Source organism: Theropithecus gelada, chromosome 6 (assembly GCF_003255815.1).
Source record: "Theropithecus gelada isolate Dixy chromosome 6, Tgel_1.0, whole genome shotgun sequence".
Taxonomy (NCBI): domain Eukaryota; kingdom Metazoa; phylum Chordata; class Mammalia; order Primates; family Cercopithecidae; genus Theropithecus; species Theropithecus gelada.
This window is the reverse complement of record NC_037673.1, coordinates 125,533,984-125,557,713: the sequence shown is the minus strand read 5'-3', so window position 1 is coordinate 125,557,713 and position 23,730 is coordinate 125,533,984. Positions and strand designations below refer to the sequence as shown.

Genomic DNA, 23,730 nt, shown 5'->3' with positions numbered 1-23,730 from the left:
CGGGACTACTCTTTTGCTTATGTAGTCAAGTTCTCTATATCAGTTGAAGGAATTTCATTATCCTACAAAGTTACAGATGCTTCCAATTTCAAGGCCTAATGCATTAAAATCAATTTGGTTTTTTTGTAATAATAAAGCCTTGTCAGTGACCTGCTTGGCACGAAGTACAAACCAAGAGAGAAGGCAGAATTCACAGTTATTCTGAACTTTAGTATTATATTGACATTCCTGGACCTCTGATATGATTTAATTCAATTCACATTTACTGAGAATTGTATCTGATTTTGTGCCACATCATAAGTTTCCTAGGGGCATATTTTTATCCTCAGCACAAAACACAATGTTTAGAACCTAGTGGGTCTTCAAAATGTTTCCAAAATGACTATATATAATGCACAATCTCTGCTTTCAGGGAGTTTATAATATCGCGGGAAAGATGGAAATACGACAAACGACAAAATGAAATAAAATACTAAACCACATGGTGGTATCTGTGTTATACAGAGTGGCCACCAGAGATGTTAATGTTGTAATCCCTGGAACCTGTGAATATGTTGTTACATAGCAAAAGAAAACTTAGGTTGCAGGTGGAATAACGTTCTGATCAGCTGATCTTAAATCACATGAGCTCTTAAGTCAGAATGAGGAAGACAGAAGAACGAGTCAGACAGATGTGCCATAAGAAGAACCAGATACACCTTTGTTGGCTTAGAACAGGTAGAAATGGGGCCAAAAAAGAAAAAAAAAAAAAAAAAAATGGGTGAATGCTAGAAGCACAGAGCAGCAAGGAAATAGCTTCTTCCGTACAGCCTCCAGAAAAGAACACAGCCCTACTGATACCTTGATCTTATCCCACTGAGACTCATTTCAGAATTCTAACCAAAGAACTGCGAGAATACACTTGTGTTGTTTTACGACACTGTTTGTGGTATAATAGTTTGTTATGGAAGCCAGGGGAAATCAATCTGGCGTCACATAATTGGTTTCATCTGTGAAAAGGCTTCACTGTGCTGGTATTTCAATGAGCCCTGAAAGGTTTGGGGGTGCAGTGGAGGAAAACAGTTGTGAGTTAAATTCTCGCTATTTCAAATATGGTCCTTTCTGAACAGCACTAGTGGAAACTGTCCACTTTTTGGAAATGTGAACTGTCACCTCAGGCTGCACAAGAGACCTACTGAGTCAGCATCAGCATTTTAACAAGATCCTCAAATAATCTGCATTCATATTAAAGTTTGAGAAGCACTAGGTTAAATTTAATAAAAACTTTTTAAAGGTGCAGAAAGCTTTGATTCCTCTTTTTTGACACTTTTTGACACATAAATGGTTGGAAAAAAGTATTTAAACATACCAGGTTGCTATTTGTTACCACTGCCAATAGGAAAAATAAAAAAATCTACTGCTCTTAATGAAGAAGGCCTTTCACCCTTTAGTAAAATCCATCTGCCCCTATCTACAAAGGATTTTCCTTCTTTGAAAACTCCCATGAGTTGAAAGATTATAAATATCAAGATTTTATTACCTTAAATAAATATTAGAATCCTGGAAGAATACTCATAGAGCCATCTTGTGGAGGACAAAATAATTTCAATCACAATACATTTTAATTACTTTAATATAAAAGACAGCAATGTTCCACATTTCACATATTTGAAAAACATTTCAAAACCCTCTAATAAGTATTTAACGAAAAAAATGTATCGAAGAGTAACAATGACCACAAAATTAATACTACCAGATCATTACTGATACTTTTTGCATTACAATATTTGGAGAGCAGGTGGAGAAAATATAGAACAGAACATGAACATTTTAAAACGATATTCTACCCAGGCTTTATCTTTTTGCTAAATCTTGTGGACACTAGAAGACATATTCAAGATGGTTGTAAAGATACTCAGCTAAAGTCACACTTCAAAGATGTTAAAACAGCCCTCCACCAATAATATGGCATTGCAAACCCTTCTATCCCATCTGTTTACAAAATTAAACAATGATCCAATGAGCTTTTCTCGGTAAAAGATTCAGTTAAAAGACAGAACATTAACAGAGATTTAGTAACAGTGACCGAAATAAGAAATCGGTGTAATCAAGAAAGATATGTAATTATTCAACATCATTTGGTATGGATACATCAATGCAACTCACTCAGTAAGTGGACAACATTGTGAGGGGAGTGGGTAACATGATCCAGAGTCCTGTGGGTAAATTCATATATAATAATCTTATTCCAATCAATCTGTAAAGTAAAAGCACTACATCCACATTAACAATATAACATCTTACAGTAATATAAAAGTGAAATCATTACTGGTACTTCATTTTCTTTAAAGTGCACAATTTAAGAAAACTTCACAAGAGTCTGCACTTTTGAAAGATACGATCAGAGTACACAGTATAGACAAAACAGGCACCTTCATTATAATTTTTTTAATAAATAAAAGCACATTAACAAAAAAGGAAGGTAAGCAGCACCAGAAGCCTTTGACATTTGTAACTAAATGCTGGTACCCAAATGGTCTAGCTGGTTAAGTTTCACTAAGAGGCGCAAAAAAGGAGCCGTTTTTGACTTAACATTTTAATTCTAGTAGAGATAAGAAGAGCTTGTGTGGGCTTGCAGTCCTTCACCTGACTGTCCTTCACCAGTGGGTAGCATACCAGTTCTTCAAATGTCCTACACTTTGGAAAGCAGACCCGACTCTGGAGCACTCGCCTTAATTAGATTCTGAATTTCCTTGAATTTTGGATGGTCCTTATCAGCTACCAGCTGAAGCAGAACAGCCTCACTCGTGGTCACTATGATCCCAGTTCGAGCAAGACGCTTGAACAAAAAGATAAAGGCAAATCAAGAAATGAGCATGAGAATGAACACTATTTTGAAAGAGTAAGACTATGCTGGGATGCAATAATTAGTGTCCTTTACTGAAACCATGATTCCCAGCCATACCGTCAAGTTCAGTGATGGGGATGGATTTCAAGACCGGCCATACCACAAAGTCAATATTATTATTCTTAATATTAGTAAAATGGACTAGGAATAAGTAAAAGGGAAAAGGTAGCCAATGTTATGACATGTGTGCCCAGAACAGGAGAGTCATCAAGGCTAATGACTGTAAAACATGAGATAAGAGAAAGAAAAAGAATGGTTTTTACTATATGCCTGTCATTGAACATCTGGACATTTAGTTGTTGCTATTTCCTGAACACTACTGGCAGGTTTGTGCTTCATCTCTTACTCATTCGTTGACTCAAATGAGGGCTGCTTGTGACTTCTAAATTTATTAAACTTTTATTTCTATTTCTACTACTGAGATTTTTTAAAAGGTGCCTCGGTCCACTTTTCCCCCTCTGTAGTTTAACTGATAATACATGAGATCGTGATGCATATTAATACTTATGCCTGGCACTCCTGACATTTTGTAGCTCTTCATGTTTTAAAAACGGACGGGTGTGTAATGTTTCTAAAGCTCCATTAGCTGTGTTATGGATATAACTGTAGCTGCTAGAACATTACATTAGTAATTTACTATCAAATTTCATATAAATTGTTTAATTGGATTAAAACTACTATAAGAATTAAAATGATGGTTCTTAATTTCTTTTTACTGCACCCAAACATCTGACCTATAGCATAGGAGTCCTTCCTATAATTAAGAGTTCCCTTGTTTAGAAATGACCGGTGCTAAAAGATCTCTCTCTGTGTGAAGAGACCCCCTGGATGATAAGGGAACCATCACTACTGCTGCCATCATAAACATTTTAGTACCACTAAACAAGAGTGTAAAATTCAAGGTTGTGTAAAGTTTCACTGACAGGTCAAGAATGTCCTTGCCAAACTGCCCCAGTGTAATCATAATACTAAGGACAGAAATCTCAAGGAGGAAAAGAGAGAGAAAGGAGAAGAGAAAGGGGAAGGAAGGCAGGGAAGAGAGCGAAGTCAGGGGGAAAGGGGAAAAGGAGGAAAGGAGGAAAATAGAAGAATTCTATAGCACAGATTCATTCTCTGGATTTATGTGTTATCAGAAATCCCAGGGAAAAAAAGACACAAACTGTTATCACAAAAAGCATATATGTAAAACGCATGAAAGAGGAAGTGGTTGGAAACAATTCCTAGGCAAGTCAGAGGAAAAAACCCAGGAAGCACTTGCATAGCTAAATATACTTGCAGAGTGTAAGTCAGTCTTCCTTCAATAGCTGTACATCAGCAGACTGAACCTTTCCACTGGCAGACTCTTTATTTTTATCCGTAATGAAGTAGAAGGAAGTATAAGCCACAACCTACTTGTCAGAAAGCAAGCTTGGACCTCAACGACCAGTACAGAAAAGGGTGCAGGGCAGCTAACCAGAACTTGGCAGTTATTTTTAAAAACAAAACAAAACAAAAACAGCAGGTATTTATGGGGGTTGGGGGCCTGGGGTAAGGCCGTATGCTTAGACACATACCAGGGGTGAGTTATCTCTGAGGATTTTTTTAAGACTTCTGGAAGCCCTAATTTCCTCCTCCTTGCTTTACAGTCAGCTGATTAATCATATCAAAACCATTCAAAACTATGAAAAGATCATGTGCTTGCTTCAGACAGAAAGGCAGATAATAAATGTGATAAGCTGCAGTCCAGTTGTGTGAAAACAGCACTGAATGTCTATTCATTCATGTCCAGCTCTCCCCATCACCAGCTGCCTAGCCCTGCCTTCCTTACTGCTCACTGTTGAATCAATGGACTTGCAATGATTCAGTTTGAATGAAGGACTAAATCATAGGCTTTCAATGTCTGTGAAAGTGCTTTACACTATGTACTCCAATGTGCCAATAAAGGTTAGTTCTCAACAATCTCCCCAGTTCCTTAGTGAGGCAGGAAGGAGAGAAATATGTTCCCAGGTCTAAGGAAGGAATCTGGTGACCCTGGAAGAAGCCTATCTACAATGTTCAGTCTTCCCTAGTGCTCTACTGACCTGAGCCTGGTCCATTACAGCCTAACAAGCCTCAGTGATGCTGAGACTCAGGTGACCATGGCAGGGGCAGAGTGGGAAATGTACATCACAGAAATACCTTTTAGGAAAGTGAAACCCATACTCTATTACTTTGTTTCAAGATTGAAATGTGGCCAACACTGACTGGGTTTTAAAATAATCTAGCCAGGAACCCGTGTTAGAGAAAGGTGTAGCTTAGCAAACGCAATAGTTTTCAATCTGGCTCTTAGCCGTTCCCACAGTGCCTGCCCTTTCCCAACCAAAGAAGGCGCCTGAGCAGAGAAAGAACAGCAGGAGCTTTACAAACATACCTAGCAGGTCCCTGCCCACCACCCTGACAGTGCTGGTCCCAAGTCCACTTTCTCTCCTGGCTTAAAATGGAGCAATTAAAACTCCAGCCATTTAATGCACAAGAATACCTGTGCATTAGACTTCTAAAGTTCTCCCCTTATACTTGCAAAACTAATCCAACTAGGCCAAAGGAAAAGAAGGGTTGCTCTGACCCACAAACCTAAAAAATACATGTGCACTAAGTCATGAAAGCCTCAGAGAGGGGGGGCAAAAACTAAACCCACGAGATTTCCAAGCAACACTAAAACTCCCCAGAAGTACAAGGACATCAAGGTCAAGAGAGGATTTTATTCGCTTATTCTCCATGCACTCTATAATTGTTAATTGAAAGAAGTAATGTCTTTCAGATGACAAATACCCAGAAATTCTTGAATAAAGCACATGCCGCAGACTCTGGTACAGTGAAGTTTCAATAATGCAAACTATGAATCTTAAAATAACCTTAACAGGCAATTTAGCTAGTCTTGGGAATTATCTTAAGTAGTTATGTTCTAAAGGAATAGAGAGGAAGGGAAGTGGACCACAATGGTATTTTAACTTTCACACTTATGGAAACAAACCAGAACACTTAACATCGCCCACCCCCCGCCTCAATTTTGGGAACAAGGTAAATTGCCTCTGTATCAAATCAAGACTAGGAGGAAAAAAATCTACAGTAAGGCAGGTCTTCCCTATCAATCACCACCTGACTCATCTATGATCGGTTTTCCCTTTCAACCTCAACACTTTAACCCCAGGCAACGCTGCTCCTCCAGGTCCTTCTAAATCCACCCCAGAAAACAGATTCTTTCCCTCCCTTCTCAGAACTTCCAAGAGCTAGTCCCTTCTGGGTCTTAGATGCTATATACTTACACATTTCTGGTGACTAACCTCATGAAGACAACAATCAGCAACAACAAAAAAAAGCAGCAGCTAACACCTGAGTATCGACTGTGTCATGCACTGCCCTAACTGCTATCAATATATTATCTTATTCCATTCTCACAAAAATCCTATGATCTTGTCGGTATTATCATTTCCATTTCACCAATGAGAAATCTGAGGCATAGAGATTACACAACTTGTTCAAGGACACAAATTTACAAAACACCAGAACCTGCGTGCAAACCCACATTATCCCCACATTGTGTGGATTCCTCATCTGAAAGAGTACAGACTGCCTCTCAAAGAATGGTTCAGATGGGAATTGTTTTTAATCTGAGTCTTGTGCAAAGACAGAATTGCCAATCAAAATTTTGTCATTAAGTTGCCATAACAAAGACATATCTAAGAAAATATGAATGTAGGAAAAAAGTCCTTGGAAAAAAGTCCTTTTTTACAAGCAAGGAAGTTTGCTTTGTGTTTTTCATTTCTTACCTCCAAAGTTCTGGACCTCAGCATTACAATAAAGGTCTATCCACGGTGGCTTAAAGAGCTGCTTGCTGAGGTGGTGAGGACCTGACAGTGAAGTGTTTAAACTCAGGTTACCAGGAAAACTTGAAAAGTAGGAGTTGATTAACTCATGACTGTAAGAATGGATTAAAGGTCTGGCCAGGTGCAGTGGCTCATACCTATAATCCCAGCACTCTGGGAGGCTGAGGCAAGTAGATCACCTGAGGTCAGGAGTTCGAGACCAGCCTGGCCAACATGGCAAAACCCCAACTCTACTAAAAATACAAAAATTAGCTGGGCGTGGTGGCGGGCACCTGTAATCCCAGCTACTCAGGAGGCTGAGACAGGGAGAATTGCTTGAACCCAGGAAGTGGAGCTTGCAGTTGAGCCGAGATTGCGCCACTGCACTCCAGCCTGGGCAACAGAGCAAGACTCCATCGCTCAAAAAGAAAAAAAAAAAAAAAAGGATCAAAGGTCTTCATTGAGACTGGAAGCAGCAGCAACACTTAGTACCTAACTACCAGAGAATCTAATAGCCTAATGGACTTGAAAATAGCTAAACAAAATAAATAATTTCTATTTGTAATTTCAATATAGGATTCTGCTTCAGCAGTAATAGAGAAGGGAGGGCCAATAAGGACCCTAAAACAACTGCTGTGGCCAGCTACCTGCCTGCTTCCCACCACCCTGTGGCCCTGTACTCTTCTCCCTTCTTTCCTCTGATAAGCCCCTCCCCTTTCTCATTTGCTCTACCTTACCACTACCCACACACTAGGCTAAAGGGATGAGTTAGCATTCCTACTACAGACAAGGTGGTTCACAGGCCAGACTGTGCATAGGACACTGGAGGGTCTCAACAAAACAAACCCATGTATTTCCCATTCTCAACAAACAGTTAAAGAACTCAGCAATTAAATTCACATGCACATTCCTTTAAAATTATTACAAAATTAGAACTAAATATGAGAGAGAGAGAGATTAAACCACAGTATGGAGTGAGTATTTCCTAGGATTATGTGGCAGTTTGCTTTTTAACAGTCTCAGAAAAGAAAATGCTTGACGTCCTATTCTTGGGCAATGTTGACAGAGAATTACAGACTCCCTGATTCCACGGGACATGGTGACACTCTAATGCCAGAGTACCATGAAAACAGTGGATGTGGTGTCCACAGTCAATGACACACCTCCTAGTCCCAGAAATTCAAGTCTGAGGAAATCTAATAGTCATCTCTTAGTATCCACAAGGAATTGGTTCCTGGATGCCACCCCACCCCATACCAAAATCTACAGATGCTCAAGTCCCTGATATAAAATAGCACAGTATTTGTATATAACCTGTGCACATCCAGTATACATTAAATCATCTCTATATTGCTTATAATACCCAATACAATGTAAATGCTATGTAAATAGATGTTATTCTGTACTATCATTCTATTTCATTGATATTATTTTTTATTGCTTTTTATTTCTATTCTATTCTATTTATTCTATTATTTTTATTTCTGATATTTTCTATCTGTGGTTGGTTGAATCCACAGACACAGAACCTGCAGATACAGAAGGTCCACTACATGTTAAACCAGGTTAGGCCTGCTCTGCTCTAGCTTTTGGCTAAATGAGTTAAACCCAGTTGAGCTATTTTTAATTTGCAAACCTCTAAACAGTTTAGGTTAGGCTTCTTGGAATATCTCCTAGTTCATGTATAAAACTAGGGCAAACATATGATGAAAGATGCAAAGGACTTTGTGGCAATGCTAGAAACCTAGATCTAAGGAGAAAATGAGACATAAAATAGGATATGGTGGTAAGGCCTTAAGGGTCAGTCAGTATACAGTTGAAATCAATCAGCCTGATGTTGCCAGACCAAACTCAAATTTAGGAGGTAAACATTTCATTACTGTTAAACATCCAGTATTCTTCTAATTTATTTGGAAACCTTGACAAATGATCTATTTCCAAGCAGGACAATTACCTCGAGGGCAAACATCCTGTCCATCATGCTTCTTGATGAGGTGGCATCAGCAACAATATGAACCTCCACTCCTCGGCCAACTAGCTCCAGGGCAGTTTGTTGGATGCACACATGAGTCTAGTAGGAAAGTACAAAAATTGTATGTAATAACATGATAAACTAACAGTAGCTGACAAATGTACAACAACATGATAAAGCAGACAGAGCACTACAAATCATCTAAGGACCCTGTTCTACATCTAGTTTTGCTTCTAATTAGCTAGATAATCTGGAGCATAGAACAGTATCTCTGGCTTTGGTTTATTCATTTGTAAAATCAGGAACTGAATTAGGCCAATGTTTCTGATACTAAGAACCTTAAACATATTCTTAGAGTTCTACAAGAATTTGTTAAAGATTTTGCTTCACGTGGTCTGGATGACCTTCACATAGCTGAATTACTAGCACTCAGTTTTGGTGCAACTTTGAGTTTATTTCTTCATTCACCCTAAGTGTCCAACATGAAGAATGAGTCTGCAGTCTTGCAGACGGAGAACTTAGTGGGAAAACTGAGTCATTACAGGGCACTCTGTAGTAAAGGTAGGCCAAGTTAAAAATAACTTATGACACAGGCAAAAAACACCCAGTTCATATCATTAGCAAATGTATTATACAGATTCCATCTTTGTAAGGACTAACTTGTGACAATTCATTAACAGACACTATAGAGTGAAAACAGGCTTCAACAATAACTGAATCATGTATTACAACCAATGAAAGTACATTTCAATGATGCCACAATGTCAACTTTATCTTCACAGGACAAGAGAGTTTTGGAGAATTATCAAATGACACCTCATTAAAATTAGCATTGAAGGACTACTCAAAGATCATTGTGATTGAGCATAAGGTCTAATGATGATGAACAAGCAAAAAAAAAAGTGCAAAGCCAGCAACAGCACTTGGTACGGCCTATTTACACAAAACAGGCTTCTTCTTTACTGTGTCAAGATACAGAAATATTGAGCACACATCTAAGCCTGAGGAAGTACCTTTCTACTATCAAAATCCACTACTATAAAACTTACCTTCAAATTGTCAAAATCACATTAAATTAATATTGTGATTTCACTGTTTTAATGTTTTTTTCATAATTTTTAAAATTTTAGTTTAACAGTTATTTAAAAGCTAGGAATAAATCAATTGAAATCAGCAATAAGAATCCATTAGTATTTTTCCCCTGTAAAAAGATACATACATGATTTGAAGGACAATGAACTACATGACCTCCAAGGATTTTCTAGCACAAAAATACGACCTAACTGAAATCCTACAACACATATATTAAAATAATGCCTTTGGTCAAAATGTGTTCCAAAAGGAGTAGTTAAAAATACAGGACCAAGAATTAATCAGCTTACATACATTCAAGTCAGTTACACAACATCTCGGTATTTTAGTATCCTCTTTAATATGGGGAGACTACTGAGTATTTAGCTCTTATGTGGCTGTAAAGGACTTAGTAAATAAACAGCTATAAAAGGTTCAGATCAGTGCCATGCAAAGAGTGAACATAATACATGGTGGCTATCTTTCCTCATTATGCCTACATGGCATACCATCTACGAAATTATATTCCACAAATATCGAGTTTTCTATAAATAATATTGTTCCTAAATCATAGTAACAGGTACTTACTTCTACTCCAAATAATACAACACTCCTGACTCCGGGAATCTCTGCTAATGCTGCTTCTACTTCTGGTAATACCATTGAAAACTTGGTCTTTGGAAGTACCAGTTTTACACCTGTTAAATCAATTTCTTGAACCGTGCTCCCAAGACCTTTAGGATACTGTTCTGTTACAATAACAGGTATTCCTAAAATCCGGGCCCCTTGCAACTGAAAAAAATAACCAAACACAAAAACAATTAGCTATACATATATATGTGTATATATGAGTATATATCATGATTCAGCAAATACGACCAAATAAACAAACAAGCATACCAGTCTTTGTCCCACACTAATAATATCCCCAAAATACTTGATGGCTGGTCTGAACCTTTCTTGCATATCACAGCAGAAAAACACAGTGCTTGAAGGTGTAAGATTTCCCAGGGTAGTGAGCTGAGGAGAAAAGAAAAAGAATGACTTAGCACTTGTTATACAATGACAATTATTTTCAGTGGAGGTCAATAAAGGAAGAAAAATGGTCCTATTGTTTGAGTCAGTAAGTCAATTTCTACAGCTATTATCCAAAAAAAAAAAAATATGAATTACAGGAAAAAAAAAACCAAAAAGATGTTCTCTGAATTGCTTTTCATAGTGGAAATCAGAAATGAACCAACCAACAATACAGACATGGTGTAACACATTTTAACACATTCGCATGACAAAACATTCTTTAGCCAATTAAAACACATATGTATATATGTCTTCAAAGAATTCATACCATGCAAGGAAAAATACTCATAATGTTAATTTTTCAAAAGTGAAGTTCAATAGTATTTCAATAATGTAAAAGTATGAATAAAAGTAGTAGTACATTACAATATTAACAAGTGGTTATATAATTAGGGGTGTTGGTAATTTCTTTTTTTTATATCATTCCTTTATTTTCCAAGTGTTATTTAAACAGATTTCCTGAACGTTATTTAAAGAAGTTTCTTTATAATCAGAAAAAGTGTTACAATAGAAAAAAATCTGATGTTGCTGCTTGTAAGTATAAAAAGTAAAACTTAAAATATCTGTAGCAGGAACATAAAAACTAAAAACAAAAAACAGAGGCAAATCCAGAATTACTGCTATCAAGATAGAAATATGCAAATGCTATTCTCAAGAATAACTCAGAGTTCAAACAAAATGCAGCGAAATGATACCAAGCACACCATTGCTGTTAAATGAACTGTTGTCTGCTTCACAAGGAAGGGACCCATATCTGACATCTCCATTCTTAAACTATAGTTATCACAATAAGGAAAGTCAATGAATTAAGATGAAAAGTGGATAGATTTCCAAACCTCGTATTAATTGCTGTAGTTGGTCTATAACAATTTGGGCTCAATATGGATCCACCAAAAAGCAAAAATCACCACTAAATATGAGAATTTACTCTCACTGGATTCTTAAAAGTCTGAGGTGCTTTTCTTTCTTTTGCAAATTGCAGGAAGTTCTGTAAAGGATGAGTTCTGATCCTGAATGAACCACTATCAACACACTTCCTAACCGCTCCCTTAAATCATGCCTCTAATTATCCTATTTTGCTTCCCCTAAAACCACCTACAGATAACGATTATTAATAATATTCTAGAGGAGTCTGTGTCTGGATTATATGGTGTGGCTGCACCACCAGCACAGCCTTAGACTCTCCTTAGTGTCTCTGCAGGTGGTTGACTCTTCGGAAACAATTACTACATGAATTAAATTAACCATTAAGAAATATTTAATCCTTAATGATGTAACTGTTCTAATTGGTTTGCACTTTGTTTGATCTATGTTCTGGTCTGAAGTACCCTGGCACTTTAATCTCCCTCTGGTACTGACTCTATAGATGTGTATTAATTAGCCATGCACAATCCAATACCAAATTCATGTTACCATGTGAGAGCCACCTGTAATTCTTACTCTATGTATAGGGTTTTCCCACTTTTCCAATAAAGTATGATTAAAATAAATTCTCAAGCATATTATATATTCTAGCTTTGGCTGTTTCTTTGTTTAATTTTTAATGCAAGTATTATGCCTCCACTTTGGTCATTTTCAAAAGCAGTGACTAGGATCCTATATATAAATATAAATGCATTGCTGGGAAGGCCAATTTTTGTGCATTTAGGATACTATTTTAAAAACCAATCACTAAATTATCTGTAAACATCAAATATTGACTCAAAAGGCTCAATATCTACATTTTTATAAATTTGAATAATGGACTCCTAAGCATCCACAACGTGTTTAGGGCACACTACATAAAGCAGTTTGCCTGCAGCAGGCCTACTGAAATAACCGTAATGCAACTAAGCCAGTCTCACCATTCCACAACAGGTGAGAACCAGCAAAAAAAAAAAAAAAAAAAAAGTATGAAAAATAAAATTCCTGGGCAGTTGCATAAGTGTGGTGGATGCCATTCACTAACACGCTTAGAGCTTACACTTGCTTAGATTTCCAGCTCTCAGATCCTATTTTATACTGTATTGACTACCTCTGTATACATTCCTAACAAGTTTCATTGTCTGGATTCTAAATTAACAGAAGGTTATAAACAGCAAATCAGAAAGGAAACCGCTGGAGGCAGGCAAACTGATAGCAGCAAGAAATGATGGCTGACAGAGAAAAGATTCAAAATACAATAAAAACAGATCAAAACTCAAATAATGCTACAGTCTAGACCTCCAGTGGAGGAGTAACAAGCTGTTCTAACTTATAAACTAGGATAACATCATTCCAGCACACTAATTAAGAAACTGTTAAATTATATATTTCAGACAGACTACATTATAAAATGGTCAAGACATTTTTAAGTTGAGGTGTTTAAAGGAATAAATCCTTACCTACCCAGGAATCCTAAATATCCACAGTTGTGGTCTCCAGTTCTTGCTAGCTGATGTTTCCTGCCCTTCATTTTAGCCATGAGTTCTGGACAGGGGACCGCATCAGATGTGTCATATTAGACACAAATTGAGGTAAAAAATACAGCCCTAAAATCCTCACTGCCCTGCGAAATCTCTCTTCTATAGGAACTTACCATCCACAAACTCAGTAAACAAAGAAATCACAGAGAATACAGTGGCAAGGAATGTTTTTAAAGCAGAGTACAGGTTACAATTTACCGAATAAAAATACCCTACCTTTCATAGACATTCTCCACATGCTCTTGAATACAATGTGGAGAGTATCTGTGTAAGGTGTTTAACTTTCAACATCCTCTTGAATGTGACTGCACTTAGTACTTTGCTTCTTAAGAGTAGAGTATAAAGGGGGAAGAGTAACTTTACAGTGGAGAGACCTGAGGACTATGTCTCAGCCAGGTGATCAAGATTAATGTAATTAATGGACATCATGATAATAACATGTACCCTTGATATGATGTGACGAGAATGACCCCCATGACCTTCCTCTTGAAATTTCACAACCCCAGTCCAACAATGAGAAAAACATCAAATGAATCAAAACTGAGGGACATTCTACCGAAATATCTGACCAGTGCTCCTTAAAACTGTCAAGGTTATTAAAAACAAAGTCTGAGAAACTGTTACAGACTAGACGAGTCAAAGGAGACAAGACAACTAAATGTAATTGGTATCCTAGATTGGATTTTGGAACAGAAAAAGGACATAAGGGAAAAGCTAGTGAAATATGAATAAAGTGTGGTTAACAGTAAAGTACCAATGTTGGTTCTTTGGTTGTGACAAATGCATTCCAGGAATATCAAATATTAATGTTAGGGAATCTGGCTGGGCATGGTGGCTCATGCTGGTAATCCCAGCACTTTGGAGGCCAAGGTGGGAGGATCGTTTAAGCCCAGGATTGCGAGAGCAAAGCCTAGGCAACACGGTGAGACCTTGTCTCTACAAAACATATTTTTTTGAGACACAGTCTCACTCTGTCGCTCAGGCTGGAGTGCGGTGGCGCAATCTCAGCTCACTGCAACCTCCACCTCCCGGTTCAAGTGATTCTTGTGCCTCAGCCTCCCAAGTGGCCAGGATTACAGGCGTGCGTCACTGCACCCAGCTGATTTTTGTACTGTTAGTAGAGATGGGGTTTCACCATATTGCCCAGGCTGGTCTTGAATTCCTGGGCTCAAGTGATCTGCCTGCCTTGGCATCCCAAAGTGCTGGGATTACAGGCATGAACCACTATACCCAACCTACAAAATATATATATATTTTTTATATATATATATATATTTTTTTTTTTTTTCTTTTCCTCTTTTCTTTTTTTTTTTTGATTAGCTGAGCTTGGCAGTCCGGCTCCTCAGGAGGCTGGACCTCTGAGATCCTCTGAGAATGGGAGGTTGAGGCTGCAGTCCAGCCTGGGCAACAGAGCAAGACCCTGTCTCACAAACAAGCAAAAAACAACAGGGAATCTGGGTACAGGAATATAGGAACTCTCTGTACTATCTTTACGACTTTATTGTAAATCTAAAGCTATTCTAAAATAAAAAGGTTTTTTTTCATGGCCTCCCTATGCTATGGTAGTTGGGGGAATAACTTCTATACTTTACAAACAGAAAGGAAGTTTTGTGGCTACCAAAAACATACTGAAAAACTTTAATCATGTCCAACCAATCCTCCCAAATCCTCACCCCAAATCTACATTAATTCCAACAGGCTGTTAAAATCACACAACTCTCTACATTTCGGAAATTTCTTACTTTGACTCATGAAGTTCTCTTAAACCAAAATCTTTAAGGTAACTAAAAATATCGCCAGTAGCCAAACTTTTACATGTTGCAACTGTAAGACAGTCAGTCCTGCCTCAGCAAATTAAAAGTGGACTGGACCAAATGTCACCAGGAATAAAAGCATAGCAACTACAGATCTATGCATATTCAAGGAATATAAACAAATCACATATAAATATATGTATCTACACACCTTCATATATCTATATGCCTACACAGTCCGACAAACACATTTGCACGATACATATACAAATATATATATATATATATATATTTAAATACAAAAACATGATCACAGCCAATGGCTTCCTCAAGCAAGAGTTTAAGAGATCAGATTCATGTATAAATATTTTGTCCACTTTCTTAAGAATTGTCATAGCTGGGATTTGACCTTAGATTTCATACTCAAAAGACCTTTCACGTCACCCAGCCCCATAGCAAATTACTATAGCGATTTGGAATAATTAAAATTTGAAACTGTAAATGTGATGTTTAAAAAATTTGGTAGTCAATTAGAGTCACAAAATAGGCATGATCTGCCTGGGAGAAAGTCTGGAAGGGGACCTGGGGGATCATTATTTCACTCCCAAGTGTTTCTGAGGAAATCCGATGACCACAGCTATAGTAAGGCCTGGCTCCAATGTCAACTCACAATAGAGGTCTGTGATGTGACTCCCCCAGGTTACAATGATTCTCTTTATAGCACAAGCCTCAGTAGGCATTAGAATCTGAATCCAAATCTCAATTTCACTAATTTCGATTACATGAACTTAGGTAAGTATCTCCAAATGCAATTTCCTTACTATAACACAGCAAGGAAAACAGTATCTACATTATAGGGGTATTTCAAGGATTAAATGGGCTTCATATAATCAATCAATAAATTTATTAGGCTATTCTGATGTCCCTCATATATGAAAAACTATACTCTAAATCTCAGCATATGTTAAAACTTACCCTCTAATGAGGATAAATACAATTAAGATCCCTTTAGAAACCTATAAATATATATAGGAATGCTAACATTGCATAACTTGTTATGTTAACATAATAAGCAGAATAAGGAAAGTGAATCATAAAGTAATTCATAAAGTAGATTTCCAGATGTTACCAAAACCTTACCAAATCACTGAAACAAGATTGTTCCTGGAAAAACAGATCTGGGACTTTTTAGTTCAGGCTGTGAAATAATACTTACTGGCTCTTATTTTTACAACATATTCACCCATTGTAAACACTGATGTCACAGGCATAAGGTTACAACCCTAGCCTATCAGATAAGGTATGAGTTTTCTAAATCCCCAAAAGAGGCCAGGTGTCTCCACCCACCCCAGGGGTAAAGACTGAAGGACTCCTTAAGACTGTGCCTCAGACTGGGGTGAAGGTGAAGCTAGACAAGCCCAGGACCACAAGGACATTTGAATCTACATTAGGATTCCCTTGGTTAACTAAATGCAAGAAAAAAAATTCAAAATTCAGATTATAGCTCCTACTCTCACAGTTTATTTATAGGTAGCTCTAATGTATTCACAAGGAGCAAAAAAGGATACAATGCTTTAGGTATTATTCTGGAATGTTAATTTTTTTAAGTGACACACATCAAACCAGTGGGGTGGAGACAATACAACCACCTCAGGATCCAGCTGTCTCCTCACTGAGCATTATCTCATCTACCCACTCTTCCTGCCACGCTCCTGAGGCAAAGGTCCTGTAATCAAAAACCACTACCTTCAAACTCTCAAGCCCAAGGCGGACAAGGTTCCTTTCCTCCTGCCTTCCCCTCCCTTCCCACCATGAACCTGTCAGTCTCTTCTAGCTATAAAATGTTCATGCCCCTGTTTAAAATAATAATAATAGCAATAAACTTCCAAGAAAATGAAAGCTGGAGCAAAATGCCCTGCCAGTTAATCATTTTGGGAAAAGGTCAAAATAACCTTCCCTGGGAAGCCCTTACCTTCTGGCCACAGAAAGCTGCCAAAGCCTTCCCTGCTATGTACAGAAGTAAAATCCCCTCACTGGCATCCTTCTTACACTGTCCATTTCCTCCTCCCTTCTCCCAAGGCTGTGTCTTTCCTGGCCACAGGCTGGAAAATTCACTGGTGGTGGCATGATACCACATTTATGTAAATTCCCATAGTTAAATGTTTCCTTTAGTTAAAACTTAGAAAATACCTTTTGAAAAATTAAAACTTTCAAGTCATAAAAATGACCTAAATTCCCACTATATAATCCTCTCATTTACCTTCTTTCCCGTGTCTCAAAATTCATCAGATCTCAAGCATTTAGCTGCAGACATACAAACTAAGCATGAAACATGAGCTATGCCTTCATCTACCTGAGCTGTCAGCAGACATTGTTACTTTGACAGAATATTTGAGAAAAGAAGTCACCAAAAACTTACCACAGCCTAATACTGGCAATGGGGGTTTTAAGGATCAGTTCTCAGAACCACTAACAAGCACGGGTGCAGTGTGTGGCAAAGGCAGCCACTGTGTTTCACAAGGTCATCAGCCACAGCTGTCAGAACAAGCATGAAGGCAACTCAGACCACAGCGCAAATGAAGAATACATTCTAGGCTAACAGTATGTGAGCCAGGGCCACAGAGGCTCCAGGGCCCAAGTGTGGAGAAATAATAAATCGCTATTTATGCAATGAACTACATGTGGCCAAACCTGTGCTCTTTGTCCCTGCCTTCAAGAAGGGGCCTAACATCCCCAGTAACATGTACTTACTGATGGGCCACCTTGAGTCTTCCTAAGTGACAAGCATTTATTCCAAAGAACAAGGAGCAGCATCAAGACAAATAAACAAACAAGAGCTCAGGTTTGTGGCTTGTTTTCCAGACTGCTCAATTCTCATTAAACATGCAAGCAGTAGTGCTGTGTTTGGCTGTAAGTTACTCTCTGCATATGCCTGGCTAGCTCCTCCACACGCATTTGCGGAGGAGCTAGCCAGGCATATGTGGAGACTTGCCACGTAAACTGCAGCAAGTTACTCACCTCCACCTCCCTATGTTCTTCTGCACTTCTTCAAAGTTAAAGTTTCATTTATTAGGTAAGGAACAAGAATTAAATCCAAGTTTGCATTCACTGTGCCAGGCACTTAAAGCTGCCACTCACATGTTTGTGGAATGAACCGTATGGTCTCTTATAACCATAAAACATCCAAGTCTCTAGGATTATACTGTTAGGTTACAAAGGATATACTACAGTAGTCATGAGAATTATCATGACTTTCTGAGATTATACACACATATGCACATGTATGTGTGTATATATCTCTCTTCTCATATAGACATAAATAGGTATCAGAGGTATATACGGTATATACTGTGCACATATCTATGTATATGTCCCTCTCCTTTATCTACTTCTAAGCTAGGAAAGGCATCTGGCTGAAGAATTCAAAGTGTAACTACTAAAATGAGATAATATAGAAGAGAAAATATTTTAAAGAATTAAAAATAAAAAGCTATGTAAGTGCAAAAATATAACTAATGCTTAAGAATTATTAGACCAGTTGGTGGAAAAAATATCTTTTGAAGCTGGAATAGAGTAATGCTATTGTTATTTTAAACCTCACAAAAAAATGAACTATATATAATCTATACCAAGCAAAACATTTCAAAAGCCACAGGTGACCAGAATTACACAACGCCTTTTGAGAATGTACAAGCATTTTTAGGTACATACATTTCATTAATTTCGAGAATGTTTTTAAGAGCTGCCAGACCAAGGTCCTGAAATTTTCAAATATAAAAATCCTACCTTGGATGGGGGGGACTCTCACAGAGCTGGGGGCTAGTTTAGAATAGCATTATCTTAGATAAGAGCCCAGCCTCCCTCCCAGCCATAACAGGAGATGCTTCATAAAGAAGTCTGCATCCTAAGTATAATCCCAGACCTCCGCAGTTAGTATTTGGATTCTAGCCTTTATAAACGGACTTCTCGAAGGTGCATCCAACATCTGAGTATTCTGGCAGCAGTAACGTAAAAGGACTGACAAAGAAGGCTGCAGAGAGATGCCAGACACGAAAACCCCGGAAGATATAAAAATGGGGAGTCTTAAGCACCTAAGAACTGCAATTCCCTGTCTGGGCAGCAGGTCAGATTCTGGGGTATCAGATCACTGTACCCGGTTCCAGGTTCTCCAGTGGTAGACAGTGCAGTCTCTCAGACTTTGTCCTCTGAATGCAGAAACTTTATCCAAGCTAAAGTACCTGCTTTGGACACTTCTGGCACAGGTGTTGGGGTGACAGGAAACATCATCAATTCAGCTGCCAACTACAGCTGAAAAAAACTAGGGAATAATCATCAGAAAATGGCACTGTTAATGGGTACAAAAAACAAAGTTAGATAATAGGAATAAGGTCTAGTGTTCAGAAGCACAATAGGGTGACTATAGTTAACAATAATTTATTGTATATTTCAAAATAACTACAAAAGTGAATTTGGAACAAACAAATAAATGATAAATGTTTGAGGTGATGGATATTCCAATTACCCTGATTTGATCACTACACTGTATGCTTGAAACAAAATATCATGTCTCCTATATATATGTACAACTATTATGTGCCCATAAAAACTAAAAACAAAAAAGAAAGAAAATGAGTGTCATTTTCGCTCACCGCGAAAGCCCTTAAATATTAAAATCTCTTTTATCCCCGAATCCCACATTTCAGTTTGGTCTTCTGAAAGAAGTTTCTCAGCTAAAGAAATGATATTGACAGTGTACTACCTAAATTATACCTTATAGTCTTTCCTTTCCAAAATACAAATTCGCCAAGTGAACGCTCTGATCCTAAACAGGGCGGGAGATTAACCCGCCTAGCAGGAGAGCACAGCTTAAAATAAATGCTTGTAAGTAGTCCTCAGGTAGAACAACTATCCCAACCAGCAGGCCCAGGAACTCAAGGTCTAGCTTAAGTTGGGTATTTGTATTTAAGAAGAAATTACAATCCTGGAGTTAAATGACTTTTTCAATAAAGGCGACAAAATGTAATCAAGTCAGTAGACACTTTACTAAGAGGAGGCTAAGCAAATGGTTATTTGCTTAAGGTTAGGGCGCTCTTAAGCCCAAGGACCCAAGAGCCTGGGAAGGCGGAGGGCTGGGGGAAGGGTTTGACTCCCGAAGTTTGCGTTTCCGCAAGTGGTTAACTTAACTCTAGGAACAAACCCTAAGACCAGTACTTCCCACAATCTCATTTCCCCCCATTCTGCATCACCCATCACCCCCCCAAAAAAACAGCTACTACAGCACAGCCCTTTGGTTACGCAGGAGACTGACTGGGACCTGCTCCTGGCATAAAAAGCGACTGCGGGCGACCAAGGACCACACACGTGGGGGCGTTCGCGGGCGCTGAAACCAGCTGCGAGGCCCACGTCCCCGCCGGGGATAGCTGGTGACCATCACCTTTGGACGGGGCATTCCCCAGCCGGCCCCGGAACTTGCGAAAGCCGCGCAGCCCTTCGGACTCAGCCACTCGTGCAGGGCCCGGGGCCCGGGCGGCTCGGGGCACCTGAGGAGCGCGGCGAAGGCGTGGACGGGGACGGGGACAGCACGGGGAAGACTCGGGAACAGGGAGGCGCGCGGCCTCCCGCAGGACCCACCTGGATCTGCAGCGGCACGAGGCGCACCTTGCAGCGCTCGCTCACCGCGAAGCCCTTGGGCAAGTCCACGTACTGGCCCCACTCCTCGGCGAAGAGCTGCACCACGAATTTGCGGTGCATGTCGATCTGGTCACCGTACAGGCTGAGGAACTTCTGGATGAGCAGCTCGTAGCCCGCGCCGTGCGGCACTGACAAGGGTCGCGCGAAGACAGAGAAACAGAAGAGCACCGGGACCGTGCCCGACGGCGCCCCCGCGCCCACGCCGCCACTATTGGGGAGCGCAAGGACCGCCGGCTCCGCAGCCGCCATGTTCCCCTGAGCGTCTGCGAGCTCCGAGGCCGCCGAGGCGCACCCAGCCGGCCGCCGCGGCCCCGCCTCCCGGCGCCGCCAGCCCGCCCGCCAGCTCGCGAAGGCGAAGGGGCGGGTCCTGACGATCGCGGTTCTTGCATTCTCCTCCCCGCCCGGGAGGGCGGGCCGCGGCTGAAGGGCGGGTGGTGGGGCCGGGGTGAGCGCGTGAGCCTGGGAGCGCCTGCGCTCGCCGGCCGGGTCCGCCCCCTCCAGCTTCCCCGGCCACTGCGTCCCCGTAGCTCCCTGCTCGCGCCCCTTATGCTGCGGTTCTGACTGCCGGCAGAGCGCCTAGTGGTCTTGCAGACCCCAGACTCGCTTGGGCTGCCCCGTTGTTCTTGTCCCGGTGCTACAGCTTACACAAGGGTTTGCGCCACCCTTCCCCTAACGCTGGCCCTCTTCCCGGCTTCGCTCGCCTTTGAATGAGCAGTGTTCTTGGCAGTCTAGGGTTGTGGTTGGGTACACAGAGCCGCCAGGACGAGTTACCTGTTGGCTCTGTGCAGAGGCATCTTACAACCAAAGGGACAGTCCGATAGATACCCTAAGAAGATCAGCAGAATTTAATCCTTCCTTAGAGGGCCTGTCAAGGTTCAAGTTTTGTCTTTTTTCGGTCCCACAGAACACAGTATCTCTAGGAATGAATTCGATATCTGGCCTCCATTCATCTCAACCTATTTCCGGGAGGACTTGAATTGGTAATATAAATATTATTAATATTAAAAGCAAAAATCTGAACTTTATATTCAAACTGAGGATATCTGTTTTTAAGTTACTTGTAAAAGGGAATCACTTTCGAATAAAACAATCCTCTGCCTTCTGCACACTGTAAGGCACTATAATAAACGAATTAGAAAGCATGCATTATGCACAGAAGTTCCTTGGAATTGAGTCCTGCGAAGATAGGCATGGTCTAAACATAAAATTAGATTTTAGGTATTAAAGCTGTCTTCTTCCAAGAAAACCTTTAAGGCAGGGTTTCCCAACTGACGCTGTTGACTTCTGGAACGGACATTTGTCTTTCTTGGGGATGGGATGTCTTGTGCATTTGTAGGATATTAAGCAGCATCACTGTCTTCTACTACCACTAGATGCCTAGTGACCGCTTCTGCCTCTAGTCATGGCATTCAAAAATGTTTCCAGACATTGCCAATTATCACCCAGAGGGCAAACATGCCCCCTACTTGAGAACCACACTGCTTTGAAGTTATGAAAAGACCATCCTTTGGCGTTTCTTGCTCAAGTGTACCGAAGCAACTAGAAATAGTCACTTTTTTTCTGGTTCTCATCACACTTTGAGAGATCCCATTTAAAACTGTTGTCTGAACCCTTCTGAGCCAAAATGATATTTTTTCCAGATACCACTCCATTGCAAGATCTTATGCCATGACAATGCTCACCAGAGAAACCACCATAAGAGAGACACTATACTACCATGAAAACAACCAGAACAGATGAAGTCCTCTTATTAATCAGTAATAATAACAAGACAACTCAATTAAAATAGAGGAAAAGTCTCAAACACTCTACAAAAGCAGATAAATAATGCCCAACAGGCACATGATAAAGTGTTTAATATCACTAGCTGTCAGGAAAATGCAAATTAAATCTGCAAAAAAAAAATACTATTTCACACTCATTAAAACAGATAAACTAAAAGACAATAAGATCAATTGAAACTAGAACTTTTATACATTGCAGGGGTGCATAAAATGGCACACCATTTTGGAAAAACTGATACGGCAACATTTTACATAGTAGAATATGCACCTGTTCTTTAATCACAAAATCTCTGAAAATAAACATTCTGAAGCTAGACAGAAAAGAGTACATATTGGCCAGGTGTGGTGGCTCATGCCTGTAATCCCAGCGCTTTGGGAGGCTGAGGCGGGCGGATCATGAGGTCAAGAGATCAAGACCATCCTTGCCAACATGGTGAAACCTCATCTCTACTAAAAATACAAAAATTAGCTGTGCGTGGTAGCGCGTACCAGTAGTCCAAGCTACTCGGGAGACTGAGGCAGGACTTGAACCTGGGAGGTGGAGGTTGCAGTGAGCCAAGATCACGCCACTGTACTCCAGCCTGGTGACAGAGGGAGACTCCATCTCAAAAAAAAAAAAAAAGTACATATTGTATGATTCCATTCATACGAAGTTCAAAACAGATAAAATGAATATCTGGTGATAAAAATCAGAACAGTGCTCACCTGTCAGGCAGTTAGATTAATTGGAAGGGGTCACAGGAGAATTTTGTAGGGTGATGGAAATATTCTATATTTTACTTGTGTACTTTAAGAGATGCATTTTATTACATGTAAATTTTTACCTTAAAAAGTACAATCCAATGTCTTATCTCTCTGATCCTAATTTCTGCCACGACTCTCTCTACTGAAGCCCCAGTATTCCCTTTAATGTTCCTCATCCTTTGTACTTCCCATTCTTTCTGCCTGGAAACTCTCTTCTCCCAGATAGCCACACAGCTTCTGCTCCCTCATTTGTCTGTGCACAAATATGTGTCTCAAATCAAAAAGGCCTACCTTTACTGCCTTATATAAAATATCACTATAATCCCACTTTAGGCCTATTTCCTGCCTCCTTTTTCTTCTCCTTCTTAATACTTATTACCATTTGTATACATTATGAAAGCAGAGACTTGTTTATTTTGTTCTCAGCTGTGTCACAACTCCTAGAACACTGCCTGACACTATAAATATTTGTTGAAGAGTTGTTA

At 39.6% G+C, this 23,730-nt stretch overlaps 1 protein-coding gene across 1 annotated transcript; it reads right to left on the bottom strand.

Moving 5' to 3' along the window:
* Positions 1-1,599: 1,599 nt before the first annotated feature.
* ISOC1 (isochorismatase domain containing 1) lies at positions 1,600-21,074 on the bottom strand. Its single transcript, XM_025389251.1, has 5 exons — positions 20,658-21,074; positions 10,652-10,771; positions 10,340-10,543; positions 8,663-8,779; positions 1,600-2,818 (listed from the first exon to the last, which is right to left on the bottom strand). The coding sequence occupies exons 1-5, from the start codon at positions 20,964-20,966 to the stop codon at positions 2,672-2,674; spliced, it is 897 nt and encodes a 298-aa protein (XP_025245036.1). The 5' UTR covers positions 20,967-21,074; the 3' UTR covers positions 1,600-2,671.
* Between the last annotated feature and the right edge of the window lie 2,656 nt (positions 21,075-23,730).